General features: G+C 37.5%; 1 protein-coding gene across 1 annotated transcript in view; it reads right to left on the bottom strand.

Moving 5' to 3' along the window:
* Positions 1-16,915, bottom strand: part of WDR27 (WD repeat domain 27) — a 92,239-nt gene extending 75,324 nt beyond the window's left edge. The window contains exons 1-14 of the mRNA XM_063153471.1: positions 16,711-16,915; positions 15,711-15,852; positions 13,332-13,456; positions 12,753-12,866; positions 11,968-12,019; positions 11,419-11,489; positions 10,437-10,551; positions 8,989-9,121; positions 6,042-6,145; positions 5,529-5,596; positions 4,486-4,619; positions 2,603-2,679; positions 1,033-1,111; positions 439-510 (exon numbers count right to left, since the gene is read on the bottom strand). Coding sequence (XP_063009541.1) covers positions 439-510; positions 1,033-1,111; positions 2,603-2,679; positions 4,486-4,619; positions 5,529-5,596; positions 6,042-6,145; positions 8,989-9,121; positions 10,437-10,551; positions 11,419-11,489; positions 11,968-12,019; positions 12,753-12,866; positions 13,332-13,456; positions 15,711-15,852; positions 16,711-16,893 — 1,469 coding nt within the window. The 5' untranslated portion in view covers positions 16,894-16,915. The remainder of the gene's footprint in view (positions 1-438; positions 511-1,032; positions 1,112-2,602; positions 2,680-4,485; positions 4,620-5,528; positions 5,597-6,041; positions 6,146-8,988; positions 9,122-10,436; positions 10,552-11,418; positions 11,490-11,967; positions 12,020-12,752; positions 12,867-13,331; positions 13,457-15,710; positions 15,853-16,710) is intronic.
* Positions 16,916-19,691: the final 2,776 nt, after the last annotated feature.

The raw sequence follows: 19,691 nt of genomic DNA, 5'->3' as shown, positions 1-19,691 counted from the left end.
TATACTATTGCACATACTCTGTTTAAATCCATTGGAGTGAGTTTGCATTGACTTTAGGTAACAAGATTTTTAGGGGTGAATGAGGGACATGATCTGAAATCACTTCTCCCTGTGCCACATTCAGTTATTTTTCAAACTAGAACTGCAGCTTAAGAACATGTTAGGATTTAGCTTCCAACCATATTTAACACCTGTTCTTCCTACCAACACAAATCTAAGAAAATAGATATGCATATTTTCTTTTATATGAAGCACTCAAGTTTAATTCACAGTCTGATAAACCAAATCACTTGCTGCAGTGATAAATTTTTATACCAAATTTACGAAGCCTTAGTTCTAGTGGCAACCCTTTCTAAAAAGTTCCAATGACAGAAGCATTTTTAATTTCTTAAATTTATTTTAATTTGTTCCTCCTTTAACAGTCATTAGATGACCTACCATTTACAACTGGTCTTCCACTTTGATACCTCTTTTTTTCTCAGGTTAGTATTTGGAGAAAACATGGCCATTCTACAAGAGAGAACACGTACACTCTTATATGAAATATTAAACCTTGCATGGGAGAAACAACGTTTTTCAAACAAAAGCAATCCTATTAATTCTTATTATTTACATCTGTGGGTAATGTCAGTAGATAAGAGATTTTACACTTCAATAGCAATATAAATGTCTAATATTCTAATGCCTGAGTTTGGACCTTGATTTCTGTGAGTTATTTGTTGAATAGCATATTCTGAAAGTCAAAATTCATATAAATAAAGTTCTCAGACAATACTTTCTGCAAGCTGAAAACACAAGAGTCTAGTCAGATGAAAGAATCAGGATGTCAAATACGGATTTCAAAAGGAAGTTGGACAATGACCAGAAGCTGTGAACATTTTGGTTTACATTATGTTTTTTAAAATTCTTTTCTTTGATAGCACCGTAACTATTTTTCACAGGTGATTAATTTCACAATCATGAGACTATATAGTTATGTGAAAAAATATCACACACCAATAAGAAAGGGAAAGTAGTAATATTTCTACTGACCGTGGTGCTGATGTATATCCTGATGACTTAATTTTATTATGGAAAACCAATGGTTTATCCTTCACTGTGTTCTTCACTCCTGGAGAAAAATAATTTAATTTACATTAAAATATTTTTTAACATTACATTTTCAGAGTGAAAGATAGTTTTGCACAATATAAATACTCGATGTTCCCTTATGTTACAAAACACATAAATGACTAATCACCCAAAAATAATGATTACTGAGAAAAGGAAAGCTATATGAACTGTTACATTGTAAAACATCACTCCTCCAGTAACATGAATAAGTAGGAACTTTAAACTTTGAAGTAGCAAGAACACTGTTCTGAATCACTTTTTTCACCACTCATTTCAGTTAGAAAATGTGTTTTCTAATTGCCTCTGCTTAGACTTTGTATGCATTCATAGCCTATATTTGGACTAAGGAATGGATCTAAAGATCATTAACCAGCTAACTGGTGGATGCCTTAAAGTATTTGTGTTCCTACACAGCTCAGGTCATGGGTAATGTCTGCATGTCCAGTGCTGTACTAGGAAGCCCAGTGGGCACCCCTCAGCTCCAAACTGAATATTTCATATCAGCAGAAACAAACTAAACAAACAAACATTGTAAAGGCGGAAATTTTGTTGATATTCCAAGGGAAAAAACCCAGATGCATTGGGACAATTTACCTATCCTGAGGGTAGAAGTCCCAGCAAATGCCACTAACTATCCTTTCTCTTAATGCAGCAATGAGGCACAAAAAAGGCCCTTCCTGAGAAGCTCCCAGTACCACACACCTTAAGAGACCAAAGGATTTCATTACAGCACTTATCTATCTGAACATGAGATGTCAACAAAGGCAGCACAGTTGTCAGTGCTGGGTGTCCAAGGCAGCCTGGAATTCTAGATAAAACTCTGTAGATGCATTCTGAAAATACCATGAAACCTTAGAGATACAACCTTTGACATTGTAACAGGCACAATACATGCAAATGGTAAGGATAAAAACATTTTTTAAAATATTGTTTTAATTTTAATGTTGCCCACCATAAAAAGCTACAGGTGCTTCAATGGCAACTGGACATCAGATCTCTTTTTTTAAGCATATAAGAATATTGAGTCAAAAATTAACTTCCTAAAAATCCTCACAGTATTGGCAAAAGATTATTAAGAACAACCAAATATACCAAAACATCTCTTTGGTATATTTCATAACCAAAGTTAAGAAAGAAGTGACAAATTATACAGAAAAATTTACTGCATGCTATGGAAAAAGAATGACTTACAGGAATGTAAACCTTCAACACTCTAACACTTTTAAAATTCACAGAAAATTCTCAGACAATGGTTTTTGAAAGAATAAAAATACTTATAACCATAATTTTTAACTACAATTACATGTGTACGATATGAAATATTAACAGATGTCTAAAATTCTTCCTACTGAAGTAAAAATATAATGCAATATATATTTAAACCAAAAATCTACTAAACTACTGATTGTATTAGGCACAAGCCAGGTGGAAGTCAGCTACTGTTTTTAAAAATATAACTTAATTAATTTCAGAGTTGGTTTGTACTTACCAAGTGTTTTACTGGAAGGTCCTTTCCTGTTCTTCTTTAAACCTTTACACAATGGAGAATTTGCTAATAAAGTACACCTAAATTATAAAATGAAACACAAAAAAATTGATGAATGCAATGAACAAAAATGTCAGATTAGAAAAAGGTGCCAAAACTCCTTTTCAGTTATTTGTCTGCACGTGTGTGTGTACACGTGCAATAGCAATGAGATTTTAACAAAAACAAGTTAGGCATAGTGGATCAGCTGTCATCTCAGATACTCAGCAGCACAGACAAGCCTTGGCCCTGACTCAATTCACAGACCATTGCTTTTACATGTTGGATTCCAGTTTTGTGAATATTAACTGATGATTTTATTTTAAGCACTGAAATCTGCATTTCAGTGTACATTGTGGAGGTTCTTTCATCTTCAAAATGTCAGCATTTTCTCATAAATAATTTCTAGGGACATAAAAGACAAGAAAGAAACAACCAGCAGGGATTCACCAAGGGGAAGTCACGCTTGATCAGTTGGATGAACTTCTGTGATAAAATGAGTGGCTTGGCAGATGAGGGGAAAGCAGATGAAGATATTGTCTACTCTGACTTCAGTAAAACTTTCCACACTCTGTCCCATAAGCACCTCACAGAGACGCTGATGAACTGTGGTCTGGATGAACACACACTGAGCTGGATTAAAAACCAGATGAACAACCAAGACCAGACTGTGATGATGAAGATCTAGGTGGAAAGCAGGAACTAGTGGAGTAACTCAGAGGTTACAACTCCATTCCATATGATTCCATGGGTATAATAATTCCATTCAAAATCTGCATTAGTAATCTGGATAAAGGAGTAGAGTGACTCTCACCATGTTTGCTGATGACTCAAAACTGAGAGGAGTGTGACCATGGTCACAGGGGTTTTCAGGTGAAGCAAGAGACGAGAATGTTGACTCCATGATCAGAAGGCTTGGTTTATTATTTTATGATATATATATTACATTATAACTATACTAAAAAGAAATAAAAAAGGAAAGGTTTCCTCAGAAGGCTGAGCTAAGAATAGAAATGAATGATAACAAAGGCAGCTGGCTCAGACAGAGAGTGAGAGCCAGCTCTGCTGTGACTGGTCAGTAAATCTAAACATCCACAGGAGACCAATCACAGATCTACCTGTTGCATTCCACAGCAGCAGATAACCATTATTTACATTTGTCTCTGAGGCCACAGCTTCTCAGAAGGGAGAAAAATCCCAAGAAAAGATTTTTCACAAAAGATGTCTGCGACATGGAGTGTCTTAAAGAGCAGAAGGCTGTGTTGTCATCCAGGGAGACTTATTGTCTGCATAAATGGGCAGACAGCAACCTTGTGGAGCTCAACAATGTGGAAGGCAAAGTCCTGCAGCAGAGGAGGAAGGAGCCCATGCAGCAGTGCAGGCTGTAAAGCAGACTCTAGAGCCAGGCTCTGTGCCCTAAACCCAGTAGCAGGAGGAGACAATACATAAAAAATTAAACATGGGAGGCTCTCTCTGAACACTAGGAAACACTTATTTACTGTGAAGGTGACTGAGCACTGGCACAGGCTGCCCAAAGAGGTTGTGGCATCTCCCTCCATTGACATATTCTAAAGTTGTGTGGACATTGTGATGGGCAAATGACTCCAAGTGGCTCTGCTTGAGCAGGGTTGTTGGACAAGATGACCTGAGAGGTGCCTTCCAAACTCAACCATTCTGTGATTCTGTGATTTCTCCCTCTCAATACAACTAAAGCATGATAAGAAAAAAAAAAGTAAAATCAAACCATGTCAACAAGCAGCACTACAGAAAACCATATGACACACTGTAGTGCCAGATAAACAAATTCATCATCCAACATGGAGAGAAAACATTTAATAATTCTGTACCTGGCAATAACTGATAGACTTTTCTCATTTCCACATGGGAGAAAATCACTCTGCTGAGTTCTCACCAATGCAGCAAGGTTAACTTCCAACACAGCAATCATATCTTCAAACATTGAGGCAATCAAGCATAAAACCTGCAGCAATCACCATAAATTAACACTCCATTTACTCAATAATTTAAGTTCAAAACATAATTCATGTATTTATAATGAAAAATAAAACAAATTTCTGAAATTTATAAAAATTAATCAAAAATATCCATGGATTTAGTCATGAAGAGCTTTAAGTGGTAGAGTGTTTAAAGCAATCCTTCAAAATATGCCTATGTTGCTTAAATGTGTTTTAACAAACTTGCATACATAACAGTGACAGAAATTCCAACACCACCTACACTGGAGACAATTCTGCAGTAAGAGTAGTGAGAAAAGAAGCACACATGGAAGAATGGCTTCAGCAACAAGATGAGAACATACTAAGAGCTGAATTTAAATAAAATCCTAATCTAAAGCAAAAGTCTTCTATGTTAAATATGTAGCCTAGATTAAGCGTACCTCTGTAGGAAAATTGCAATATCAAAAATGGAGTATATAAATAAAAATGCCTTCCATTTTCTTAAAATCACTTTTAGTGGCTTTCAACAGAAATTTTCTCACAACCCAAACAGTTTTGACAGATTCTTTAGAAGGATTCAGAAGTAGCACATCCTAACTTTTTATTTGAGAAACAAGCTATAACAATTTTTTTCCCCCATAAAAGATTTCCTCTGCTTCTTCAATGGTCATTCTTGACATTCAAGGTACACCCTGAACACTGTAACAATTCACCTTTTCCTTATAAATCACTTTAGACTGTATATAACCTGTGAGAGCTTCAAAACAGCAGATTACATAATGAAGAATCAACCCTCTTCAAAAAAATTACTATGTAAGTCATATTAAATAACACAAATCTGTGCACTAATCTGTTAGCAAAATGTGTAAATATTTATGGAAAATTATTGTAATTGTTAACATTTATTAAAGCAATGTTTACTGTATACTCACCTTTCCATTAGCTGCCTTCCTTGTTAATGCACATGATCTGGCAATCTGAATGCTGAGGTCACTGTAATCTTTATCAAGAAGAACAAAGTACTATAAAATAATACCTGCATTTCACAACAAAAAACCTGTCTCTATGGCACACACATAAAAATCACTCATACTAATTTGACATGACCCTAACCCATTCTCTTCAGAGTATATACTTCTATTTTACCCTCAAATTATAAAGGAGTAGAATAACTTGCATTTAACACTTGTATTTAACACTTATGAACTGCAAAACTGAATAAAAATTCATGGCTAGCCACTACACAGATCTAGCACCAACATGTCTTCTGAAAAAAAGTCACCAGGGCCAGGAAAACATACAAAAACTATTAGGGAAAAAAACATTTTTAAAAAACATTTAGTTTCTATTGTATTCTGCCATTTCACAACCTAATTCTTACATTATTTATGTCAGATAACAAAAGCAATCTCATTATTGTGTAATCATATATCTTTTAAACATACCTCTGTAAAATAAAAGAGCTTCCAATTCTAAGTTTGCCAAATTAATTATTAACAAGCCAGTAGAGGTTCCAATCCAAAAATAGCTAGTATTCTGGGAAGAATATCTATTAAAACAAGGAGAAAAATATCTCTGAGTAGGATAAAGAAGCTTTTCTTGCTACCATACAACAAACAAAAACGGGTTTTTTAATTCTCATTGGCCAGTCCCAGTGCAACAATAATAAAGCACACACAGAAAAACTACATTACATTTAAAGCTTTTATTTTACAAATCTGTAGCTCAAAGTTTCAAGCATAATTCATGAAGTTTTGAAAACTGGAGAGCAGTTTTCACAATCCTTGAGCAGAACACATTCCTTGATTCATGTAAGTACTTCATGGCACATCCAAAACTGCACAGGAAATACTTTTCTTCAAAAAGTTATTGTGGTTTGTAAGAGTTGGGAGATGCTGTAAAAGCATTGTATACACAAAAATAAAATTCAAACCAAGAGACAAATCCACTCGTAATTTACTTTTAACACTCTTATATGAACACCCAAGACACAGGGAAATTCAATGTGTGTTTTTATATAATTAAAGTACAAGAGAAAAAGCAGCACAAAGTAAAGGGGAAAAAACTCCAGGCAAGTCTGGAATGTCTGTTTCAGCCTGTGATTAGTGGCAGCACTATTGCAGCTGGGTAATGAAATCCAGCTTCTGCAAGCACCAGAGAGTAAAGCAATGGGTTTGTTAATTTCAGTTACAAGCCTCACAGAAGAAACATATTATCAAGCATAAGATAATTCTAACAAAATAATAGTTGTCATTCCCCAAAAAACCTAAAAATTTTTGATGCCACAATAAATAAAAATTGGCATCAACATTTTAATAAATTTTCCAATTAGGAGTCAGTAGACTTAATAGTTTGATTTAAAATCAGACCACAAGAGTTGAAGTAAGGATATGGAAAAATATGAAGCTGTAACATTATTCCAAAAAAAAAAAAAAAAAAAAAAACCAAATGTATACAGTCAAATTTGTTAAAAAGAAGACTGTTTCATTTTATTTGTGGTTCGCACTACTTCCATTGCAGCAGTAACAGACTGATTTAATTTGCAAATTCTTTGACTTTTTTTACACTTATGTAAAAAGTGTCACTATCAAGTTATTATGAACACCGTAAAGTGATATATCCAGGAAGCTTAACTCACTGCAACTCTAAAATAATAAAATCCATTGTGATGAGATTCCTCAATGTCAAAAAGCTTAGGAAAGTGTGAGATGCCTAATTTTGGACATCAGTGTTCCAAAAATGTTTCATTGCTGCTTTTGATTGCAGGCAGGAAAAGCAGTATATCAGGGATTGCTCAATTGTTCAGACTGAACAAATCTGAAGCATCTTCTAAAACCAACACACTCTTTTAAAAAATAAATAGAAAAGAATTTTTATAAACACAAACCTCTCAACCTAAAATATAATGGAACTTAATTAATAGTAAGAATTTAATGGCCATGATTGTTTATAAGAAGAACAAAACTTTCAGCTGCGATGTGATAGCTGAAAGAACAAATAGACCTTAGATGTACACTGTGTAGCAGTAACAGGTGGGAATGGGAAAGTGATGTTATCTCAATTCAGTAAATTCAAATAATCTATTACTGCTGATATTACTATTACTATTTTATCTGGAAGTGCAGAGGTAACTTGTTCATGAGTTGTAATTTGCCGTCCAAGGAAGGAACAGGATAGTGGCTGGCACTGGACTATCAGGGTGAAAAACATACTAAAGTCCTGTATATGAAAAGAGAGCAGTTCAGACTAGAAGCAAAATTGAGCAAGTCAGTTCCTGGAACAACTTCACTAGGGACATGGTTTATTCTTTATTGCCAGAAAACTTGTCATCTTTAAAGATGTGCTGCTGTTCAAATAAAACTTACAGTTGTGATGAAGGCAAAGCTTTGATGCTTTGAGAGTCATATTATACAAGCAATAAGACAGACTGTAATAATTAATCACCTGACCTTAAAGTGCTATCACTGCATTAAAATATGGTTGAGATGTGCATCTAAAAAATCACCACTTCCATCCTCTCAATGGTGGTACTTCTAAATATGCAGGCATCATGAAAATAACTGTGAATAATTACTTAAATTAACATAAAGACAACCAAAATTGTCCAGTACTGCTGGATAATTTTCTTCTTTGTTTATCAAAAGTTATATATCTGACCAGAGTTTAATCAGTTCCACCTGAATAATCCACCACAGAGCAAAGGTTAGGACAAGAGTTTTCTAAAACATGTTGTGGCTGAGAAATTTATACAGGTGACAATCATAAAATACAACACAGACAGGTTGTTATTTGAGACAGATCTTGTGGGAGTGTCCTGAACAGATCTCCAGGTGCCTGATAATATGGTTAAATTTACCCTCAGGAAAGAAATGCACTGTAAGAATTAATTCTACCTGGCTAACCAATTCCATGGGAATGAGAAAAAGCATCATGTTCTGAAACATCTGTCCCTCTGACAGAAGTTTGACTGGAGCAGGTTATGTAGTTCAAAAATTATTTAAACTTGGAAGACAAACTGAAACAGTCACACAGTGGCTGCATGAGATATTTCTTTAGAAAAGCAAACACAAAATAAATTTGATTTATTAATTACTTTTTAACTCATCCTCCCTGATCAGCTGGTATCAATAGATGTTACAATGGATATTCTCAATGACATTTTTATATAATTATTTTTCAGAATAAAACCCAGTTCTAACTTTGTATCAGCTTGTGTACGTTATCTTCCTAAGAGCAGGCCACTAAAACTTGCAGATCACTAAAAACATTATTTGATTTTCCTACTGCATTTTTCAAAAAATAAAAATTGGCAGTGAAAATAATGCAAGAACCAATAGGAACTCCGAGAAATAAATTTGACTCAAATACTAGGTGATATTTTAAAGGACTTACATGTTTTCTTCATTATGGAAACATACAAAAAAGTCACAATGCTCAATTAAGAGGATAGGCAATGATGTTTCCACTGATCCCTCTGGTCTCATGTTGTCTGTTTTGTAAAGCCTGGAATTATTTTGCCCTTCACCTAAGAAAGTAAACAATACCAGCTATCAGAATACTATGAAATAAGGAAAACAGACAGAATTGAAGAGAGAATTTTTAGCAGTCATAAAAAACTAAGACCACACTCAAGAAACTTCTATTTCAAAAGATGGTTATTTCCTAAGAACAAGCTTTCCTCATTATTATTGAGAGGGTTTTTCACATACCGAGAGACAAAATCCAAAGATCCTACTTATGGACTGAAAAGGAGTTTGCAGATTTTAGGCGTTTTCATCTCAAGAAATGACACTGAAAGCCATATTCCAACAATTCTTAAATATGCTGGGTACCTTTCCACTTACCCTGAACATTGTCTTGAGACTAAAGTTACAACATAATCCAAAGGCAAGATGAAAATCCACCTCATTCTCCAATCTATTCTGCATGTCTAATTCACACTCAGGAACTACTAGCACCAAATTCAGCATTATATACAGATATTACATCACTCTCTTTCAAACATGAAAGTCAGATCCACAGATTTTAAATAATAACAAGAAACGTAGCAGTCTTTCTCCTTAGGTTAGGACCTCAGGATTATGGAAGCTGGACCCCTAGGCAGGTAAGAATACAACAGTCATTGATCCAGAAAAAGAGCAAGCAAGGAAGACCAGATTTCCCTTTCCTTAGGAAAGCCACAGCAGTGCTGAGGGGACAGGGGTCTGCACCTCACCAGGGAGAGGGTGACCTCCCATTGTACCAAGGCTGTCACCTGCTTATGGCCATCCCAAGGCACTACAAGGCAACAATCAAACCAGTCTGATACCAGGGAATCACCTAGCTGGGGTTACCAGGGCAGCCTATAAAGACTTATATGCACTCTGTGTTACACCACTAGAAGTATCACAGCCAGAGAAATATCACATTATGAAGGCACTGTTATAGATTAAAAAGAAAAAAAAAAAAAAAAAGACACAAAAAAATTAAATAGCTCAAAGGAACTTCAAAGGTAACTGAGAAATAGTACTGCGTTTTGACAAGGGATTAATTTTTAGGTACTCGTTCTGTTCTGAGGCCTTGGACAATGAATTCAATCAAAACAAATTCTTAATACTGCACATGATGCAATGTTTCATGAACAAATGGCACTGGCCAAGAATTAATTACATACATACAAGCATAATTCCTTCCAGATACACCAATACCCAACTACATATCAGCTTCAGTAAGAATTCCACGCCACAGTCTGACTCATAAGTCTACCACTTACAATAAATTATCATGGTAAAAAAGCACACACTCAGTAGCCAGTAATAACTAGACTATACCATAAAAGCATTCTAGGAGCATTGTGCTACCTATCTCTTGGCCAGATTTCCACACTTTATTACAGAATTTCTCTTGCTCTTTCTTTAAGTCGATATGTGCTATACAACGGTAATTATGATCACTGATTAAACTGAAGATCCAAACCTGCAAGAAAAAGAAAAAGCAATTGCAATAAAGATAAAGCTTACATGTATACAAACTAAAGATCCAATATTTAAAACCGTAGATGTAATTAGTGAACTTTTGTATATGGCATCTCACCTTGGACAAGAACTCCAATTATATGTATCCCTAAGACTGTTAAAGATAATTAAAGCAGTAATGATCAGTTTGAGCTGTACATCTAATTCCCACATGTTTATGTGTTTTGAAAAAAAAAGCTCCTTATAGAATATTTCTCACAATTAAAAATCACAGGTAACATAGGTGCAATTGCTCATTGGATCATGTGGGTCATGAATTTCATTTATACGTTTCTCGGTTTAGATGCCACTACAGGTAAAGCTTTAATTTTCTTCAGAATTACTGAACAGTAACACTGAAGAAAAACAGCTGGAAATTATCATGTAAATATATTCTTACCATGAAAGAAGTGGTGAAATGGATATTCACATTTACCACATTTTTATTAGAACTCTCACATGCTGAAATCAGAGCCTCTTCCATTTAATTGTCATGTATTTATTTTTCTTGGCCAAAATAGGAGAATCCTATTTTCACCTTTTTTCTTTTAAAACAGATATATTTATAGCCTCTCAGAGTGCTCTTCTTATATAATCCCTGATTGTGCTCTTACAAGTTTTCCTGGTTTTCAGGAAAAAGTTTCTATGTTGTAATAGAGGTCTTATTTACCGTTTATGGTTTACACTAAAAGCACTGAATTATGCTTACTAAAATAAGTCTTTTAACAATTCAAAAAATTTAGGCAGCTTGTGAACCTTTTTTATAGACAGAAGCATCAATAATAGTTGATTCTTGACATAGAGACTGAGTTTAATGAACAATTCTTACCAGTCCCTCAGCACATCCAGTGATAATCTGTTTGTTTTCTTCATCAATTAGCAGACTTAGCAAAGGAAATGCTGCTCAAAAAATAAAGATAAAAGCATTTCTAGAGTAGACACAAATCAGATATTTAATTAAAATACATCATTCAAAATTGAATCTTCTTGTTTATAAAGACAGGTAGAAAAAGCTCTTACTGCAGTTCTCATGGTTGCACAGAGCTTTGTGTGTCTCAGCCTTTGTGCTGCCGAGGGCTTTGTGTTTGCAGGTCTCATCTAAGCTGCTTTTGCAGTGGTTTCCTGCACCCTGTCACCCAAGCTGCTGTGGCATGGTTTGCAGACTTATAAAAGTACACTAAAACTATCCACTGGGAAGCAGACTTTAAAGAGAAAACTATTTACTGTTGTCTTTAAAGGATAGTATGTTTACTGTTACCTTGTATACAGGAATTATTTTCACTAAATCAACCCAAAACTTCTATAATAATCATAGATTATTATTTAGAGATAGGAGGTTTTGCTATGCAAAAATACATTTTAAAAATAGAAAAATTACCTGTTATTATTCCTGACTGATATATTAACTGGCTGGTAGAATAGTCCCACACCTTTAGATTAAAAAAATGAAAAAGATATAAAGATAGGTATCTACTTAGATATCTACTGAAAACACAAGTTTTAACAGTCATCATATGGTGAAAACAGAAAAATGCAGCCATTCAAGGTAATGTTCTTAGGAAAGAATTTTTTTTTAGCCCCTGTTTCTAATTATGAGGGGTTTTGTCCAAGTGATAATCATCCCTGGTGAGAAAGGGCAAATTCACATTATATGGATACACAAAGTATCAATTTTTCTTAGGTTGATCTCTCAGTGATTTTAGTAAATTTACGAAAAGGCATACATGAAAAAGAAAAGAAAAGAGGAGAGGGGTGCATTGCATGCAGTAACCCAGTCCAATAATCCCAAAAAGGAAAATTCAAATTTATATCAGCAGAAGCAAAGGGAAATGTTTCCTTCAGCTCAGCATACCCGAGACATTTCAGTTACAGCCAAGCTAATCAAAATATTTTATTTCTATTTGCCAAATGATAATAATCACTGAAGTTAATACTTCAACGTGTAAAGTTTTGAGTATACAAAACCTGCATTGTTCTTTTAAAAAGGAGTAATTAATTCTTGTTATAATTTCCCAAACAATTCAAAGAACAATATCCTTATCTCCATAAAGTCAAATACATTTTTACTTAATCTTCACAGCATATATAAAGGGGAATAAAGAAGAATACTTCACATATTCACTAAATTATTCTTTTTAAATTTCACTTTTACAATTTCCTTGCCTTAAAGGTTCTGTCTTCTGACACTGATACGAGCATACTTTTCTCCCATGTGCAAAAATCAGCCGCAGTCACCGGAGCCAGGTGTCCATTCAATTCAGCTAGTACAGCCTCATTCTGTGATGAAACAAGTCAAAAATAAAAACAGAATGGACTTCAACATAAAATTGACAATTAAGTGTTTTGATAATTAATAACTCTTGCTAAGCATTGTCAGATTTGTTTTCAAAATGTAATTCAATAAGATTTCTCTTATTGAAACTGAAGCCCTATATACCATCCTGCTGGCAAAGCCACTACACATTACTTTTGCTCCTTCAGACTAAATGATACAGGAACAGTTTTTCAGATGACCTAAGAATATTTTCTACTTTTAAGTTATTGAGATACTGTTTCATTTCAATTCTTTAAACATAGCCTTCTATCTGATATATGATGCATTATCAAGTGCTAGTTCCTATTCATTTTATGACACAAAATGAATGTTTTTGCTTAATTTTACTAACATTTCTGTATCGTGATATTATTTGAAAAGGAATAAGTAAAAGAAATACCAGTACCATACAAAGAATGCTATCTCACCTTTGCACTTAACATGTAGATCTGATTTCCAGCACATACTGCCACTTGTTGATCATCTGGACTAAATCTTACGTGAAGCACCATTCCCAAAAGAGTTCCTATAACAATTCCTCGAGGTGTAAACCCTGCAGCAATTGTATTGTTAATGAGACTCAATGAAATATAAAAATTTGGTGCAATGATTCTAGGAAAATTGGCATAGCATCTACTAACCACAGAGCTGGCCCAGTTTCTGTCAGGAATATGTACAAACACACTGTTTACACACACCAGGGTATTGGGGAAAAAAGCAGAGAACTATAGACCATCAGAATTCCTCCATCTGCCCTGTTGCCTAGACATGATCTGCCACTCCTTATGATATTAATCATTCCCATCAAATCATGCTTTCTTGCTTCTACTGAAGGTTGCAAGGGAAAGGATTTTTGGAGTAGGGTGATGTGCCCATGGAACCCACAAGTGCCACATTCATTTTGGAGGTAAGAAATCCTAACTGAAGCCCAGCAAACCATGGTTTTGAAAAATACTTCTTCTGGCAGAGTATGCCAGTCGCTCAGCCAAAAAGTAAAGAGGATTTTCCTTCTCTGCTTTTATTTTTTCTGTGGGAAAAGGCTGAAAGAGAATGTACACCACTAAATATCATTACAGAGTCAGATAAGACTAGATCTGAGAACAGGTCATATTTCTATCATGTCTTCATGATTTCATTATGGTCATCTCACTGGTTCAAGCAGATTAGTTTCTGCTGATCCCTACCTTATAATGCTGCCTTTAATGATGTGAGGATAGTCTGGATATGTCATTAAATTTCAGGATTTCATAGGGAACAAATCATATAGAATACAAGCACAACTACACGTGTCCTTTCAGGCTTTCATATTAGATGCTGTGGAGTCTTTTTGCAATTGATTAACAGGTCAAGGTGACACAAGGAATTCCTAAACTACTTTGACACAGTTTATAAGAAATAATATGAGAAAACGTGCCAAGAATGTGCAGAGGACAGTCTGTGGAGACAAAGTCTCTACAGCATCTGCTGAAGAGCCTGTAGATGAAGCGAAAATGAAAAAATCAAGCAGCAGACAATCTGGATGCCGAATGTCTTTGTATCAAAACTACACACACTCTTTATCTCTCTGCTACTTTATATTCCTATTTTCCAGTTTTATTTCCTCCAAATTCATTTCCTCCAAATTTTATTCCCAGTTCCTGAAGTACCCTTTGATTGTCTATGTTACTCTTACATGGATTAAAATTTAATACTGACCTTTATTTATAAAAAGCACTGATATTGTTAACATGAGCTCAACATTAGTTTTCATGTTATATAGATTTGCAAATTAAAAATGGAGCAGAGTACAAGAGAACTCCCTTACATTAAGCCATTGGCAAATCTCTAATTACAGGCAACAAGCCAGAAACTTTTAATAGTGTGGGACATTGCCACGCAACTTTAAAAACTTTAAATATTGTCACCAAAAGGAGACCGATTGCCACTGGAAATCCAGTGAATCATGACTCTGCGGATCTTTCTTTCTTTCTTTTTTTTCATTTTTCTTTCATTATTCTTCTACTTTGCAATGAATTTAAGCTTGCAAAGAGGTTAGCCTGCTCCCTAGAATCTAATGCCATTGGTTGAGGCTCCAAACCAAGATGATGGTCAGAACACTAAAATTCCCATTTTCTGTGTGCTGTGTCACCACAATGCTCTTCCACTCGTGCACTCTTCTCCCAGATCAGACACTTGCATTGGTCTCTCTCACGCACACACACGAAAACAATGTTCCAGAGACAGAAGGAGACGCAAAGCAGGATACAAAACACCAGTTCCACAAGTATTCCAGAAAAGGAAGTACTTTGGCATTGCATGTTTAATTATGCAATGCCAAAGTATTGGCAGTACATAGCAGTATTGCTATGATCATTTTTCTTCTGTCCATTGTATTCCACAGTGGCAGAGCGTCACCGCCTCTGCAGCGCTTCTCTGCCCGCCCCGAGGCGAAAGGCACAGCACCTCGGCCAGCTCCGGAGCCAGCCCAGCATCGCCGCCCGGGGCCGGCGGCTGTGACAATGACAGGACGGGCTGTGCTGCCGGCCCGGTTCAACTCGGCATTGCCGAAGAAGAGCAGGAGAGAGGCACAGCATTAATATGGCTGTTCCTGCTGCTGAATCTGAGTGACTGAGGCGTGCTTCTCAGAAATAAAATAATCTCGCTGGAGAAGGAGCAATGGGAGAAAAAGAAGTGTTGGGGTGGCCTTCCAAGGTTGTTGCTGCTCAGAAACTGGCTGGACACTGGTCTGAGTGATTGGTGGTGAATGGTTGCCTTTGCATCACTTCTTATATAGGTGACACACATATATTATATAAACAATACTCTACCTTCTTCCACTTTCTGTGTACATTCATCAAGATTCCACACTATCACACGTTCATGAGAGGCAGAGCAGACAAGGAGTGGATTGATTTTATTTCCAAATGACAATGCAGAAATTGAGTAATGATGCCCTGACAAATATAATGGCTGACAAATGTAGATAAAGAAAAGTTAAATTAATAACTTCAAACAAAGATTATGAATCATATAAAAGTACAAATGGAACAATAATTAATTTTTATTTACAGCTTCAAAATCACCTAAACTACAATGTAGCTGTACTGGTTTGGCTGGGATGGAGTTAACTTATTTTCATAGCAGCTTGCATGGCACAATGCTTTGGATTTTGTGATAAAAACAGTGATGATAACACAGTAATGTTTTGGCTGTTGCCAAATGCTGTTTGCACAGCACTGAGGCCTTCTCTTTTTCCCCACATTTTCTCAGTTTCTGCATCCCAATAATAAACTGAAGATGCATGAGGTCGGGAAGGGACACAGCTGGAACAAATATTTCAGTTTGCTGAACTGGCAAGGGGATATTCTCTACTATATGATGTTATGCTCAGCAATAGAACTGTGCTATTGCATGCAAGAAGGTGTTGAGGGCCTGAGACATTGACTCTAAGGTGGCTGTTGCTCAAAGCCTGTGCTGGGCTTAGTCTGATTGTAGCGGGTGCCTTGGTATAGCTTTTTTCTCTTTTTTCCCTTCACTCATTAAACTACCTTTGAATCTACCTGTGACTTCTCACTTCTTCCCGTCCTACGCTCTCCCCTACCCTGCTGGGAAGGAGTCAGCAAGAGCCTGGGTACTGGTTTAGCTGCCAGCCAGGGTGAACACACCACAACAGCTAATTTTATTCTTATCACAATAAAAAAGTTCATAAAAATGCTAGTAGCCTTCCAGCATTGAAGTGAAACCTGACACTTCTACATTACCTTCAAATATTTTATTTATAAATTAGTTTAAAGTAGCAGCCTACCAAGGGCTCTATTCTAGCTTTACCTGAGCAGTGGCTGTGTTCCAGACGCACAACCCATTGCGGCTCACGGGGAAAGCGCAGTGATGGTGACTGCACGCCAGCTGAAAGAGCGGCTCCGGCAGTTTGCCTTTGAACAAGTGCTTTTCGCAGACAACGTCAGGATCGCGGCGTACTCCAGTGGCGCAGCCGGCCCCGGCGCCCTCCATCCTGCGAACGGCCCCGCGGCGGAGCCGGATCACCGGGGCCGCCTGCCCCCGCCGGCTGCGTCCTGACCCCGGGGGCCCACGGCTCACGGCCCCGCTCGGGGCTCCCTCCCGCTGGGAGGCGGAGAGCTCCGGCCCCTGTCCCTGTCCCTGTCCCGGCCCCGGCCCCGGCCCCGGCCCCGGCCCCGGCCCCGGCCCCGGCCCCGGCCCGTAACCAGGGCAGCGCCGCCGCTGACGGGAGGCCGCGCGGGACAGCCCTCGGTCGCCCGCAGAGCGCGGCGGGCCCGCGGCGGCAGCCGCTGTCCGCTCACCGGGGCAACGGGCCCCGGGGCTGCTTCCTGGCTCTCCACAGAGATGTCCAGGGCATGATGACCAGCAGCATGGCCCGAAGGTCCAGGAGTGTCCCACCCGTGTCCCATTCATGGGACGCCAGCTGGAGCACTGCGCCCAGCGCTGGGGAACTCAGCACAACACAGACATTGGAGCGGGACCTTAAAGAAGAGGTGAACATCTCTCCTGTAAAGAAAAGAAGAGAGATTTGGGCTCTTCACAGAATCACAGAGTCAGAATGGGTCAGATTGGAAAGAGACCATGGTGCGTCATCTGGGTCAATTTCCCTGCTCAAACAGAGTCATTCTAAAGCGCACGGCACAGGATTGCATCCAGACAATTGTTGAATATCTCCACATTCATATCTTGGGAGAGATTCCACAACCTCTCTGGGCCCTCTGTTCCAGAAGAGGTCACTTGCACAGCTTTTCCTCATAGTCAGGAGGAACTTTTCAGCCTGGAAAAGAGAAGGCTCTAGGGGCACCTTACAGTACCCTGTGAATATATAAAGTGACCATACAAGAAAGACAGAGATAAACTTTTTTACCAAGATCTGTAGTGTCAGGATAAGGGGCAAAAACATTAAACTAAGAGGGGGTTGATTTGTATTAGACAAAGGGGGCATGTTTTTTACAATGCAGATGGTGAGGCACCAAGCAAAACAAACCTTCTATTTTCCCCAAGTTTGTGGATGATGCCAGTTTGGAGGGAGCAGTCAGAAACAAGCTGACAAGAATTTCGTGGAGTCCAACAAGAGTAAGTGGAATCCCATGTCTGGCACAGAGTAACTCCATGCAAGATGAAATGCTGAAGGATGAAGGGGCTCTCCAGAAAAGGAGCCAGATATCCTGCAGGACAAGCTGAATGTGAGCCACCACGGTGCCCTTGCAGCAGAGGCAGCTAACTGCATCCTGGGCTGTGTTAGTAATAGAGAGTAGCCAGCAAGTTGTGGGAGTGATCCTTCTCCTCTATTTGGCCATGCCTGCAGTGCTGTGTCCAGTTTTGGGGATTTTGGTACAAGAAAGATCCTGACATACTGGAGCAATTCTAGTATAGAGCAAGAAAGATGGTCAAGGAGCTGGAGAAAATGCTGTACACAGAAAGGCTGAGAGAGCTGGGTCTCTTCAGCCTGGAGAAGAGACAGCTGAGACTTTACTGTTGCCTACAACTACATAATTGGAGGATACAGGAAAAACAGACTTTTCTCAGAGGCATTCAATGATAAACTGGATCATGGGAAAACCCAATTAGGGTCATACCAAACCAGCATTTAATTTTTTTTAAATATCATGACCGTGCTTAAATATCAGAACAACTTTCTGAAGAGAGGTTGTAGATCTCTATATCTGATGTTGTCCAGCAGTCAAATGGACATGACCCAGAGCAACTCAATTTGAACAGGAAGGTGGACAGAAGGAGTCCCGAAGTCCCTTTCAACCTGAGTTATGATTTTATGGCCAAGTTTTTAATCTGCATCAACTTAAACCATTTTGCTGCAGATCAGTCAATATCAACCTCAGCTTCTTTTCAAACAGATACTTTCTATAGGGATGTCTTAATTGTGTCTGTCTATAATTAACACTACAAGCATTTTTGCCCTATATAAGCATCTGATATATCACTGACAACGTAGTCCCCCTGTGCTTGTTAGTTTTGCCTGGAGAAAGTACCAGTCCAAATTCCCTTTAGTGTGTGCATGTGAATTTGGATAAAGCCACTGTATTGAGAACCAGTTGCACAGAGGCAACTCAGTGCACTGCACATGACACTGTTTGTCTGAACTGTGACTCATGGCTGGGAATATTAGAGAAAATTTTATTGCTAATATGCTGGTGACAATTTTCACAAGCAATACAGTCATGAATGCATTATGACAGTTTAGTCATTGGTAAAGAAAAATAAATGCTGACACAGTAAAAAGGGTGTTGTTCTGACACGCAAACAACCCCTGGGAATCTTAAAGAACTTGTTCTGAAACATGTTGTGTCTCTGTAACTGCTTCTAGGCAGTTAGGTACTCTTTTTTACAATTTTCACTTGACTTTATTTTCACCTTTCAATGTTTATACCTATGATACTTTCAACAATCTACTATCCATAACAACTAGTAGCAATCCAAAGAAGGTTCAGAGAACTTGGACTGATTTCTTGACTGATCATTATTGATGTGTAAATGTGCAGGAAGAATTCTATACCTCACCACACCCCCATGAAACACCTCTGACAGTTATTTTTTATTTTTATTTCCTTGGCTCCACATATTCCCACACCTTGGGTACCCACCTATCTCAAATCACAGAATCACAGAACCAATTAGCTTGGAAAAGTCTTCTGAAATTACTGAGTCCAACCTATGACCGAACACCACCATATCAACTAGATCATGGCAGTAAGTGCCATATTCAGCCTTTCATGATACAGTATATACTATATATATATATATATATATATATATGTCTATATCTGTATATA

This window comes from Melospiza melodia, chromosome 3 (genome assembly GCF_035770615.1).
Source record: "Melospiza melodia melodia isolate bMelMel2 chromosome 3, bMelMel2.pri, whole genome shotgun sequence".
In the NCBI taxonomy this organism is placed as follows: domain Eukaryota; kingdom Metazoa; phylum Chordata; class Aves; order Passeriformes; family Passerellidae; genus Melospiza; species Melospiza melodia.
The sequence above is the reverse complement of the archived record's forward strand: the minus strand, read 5'-3'. Positions and strand labels throughout refer to the sequence as shown.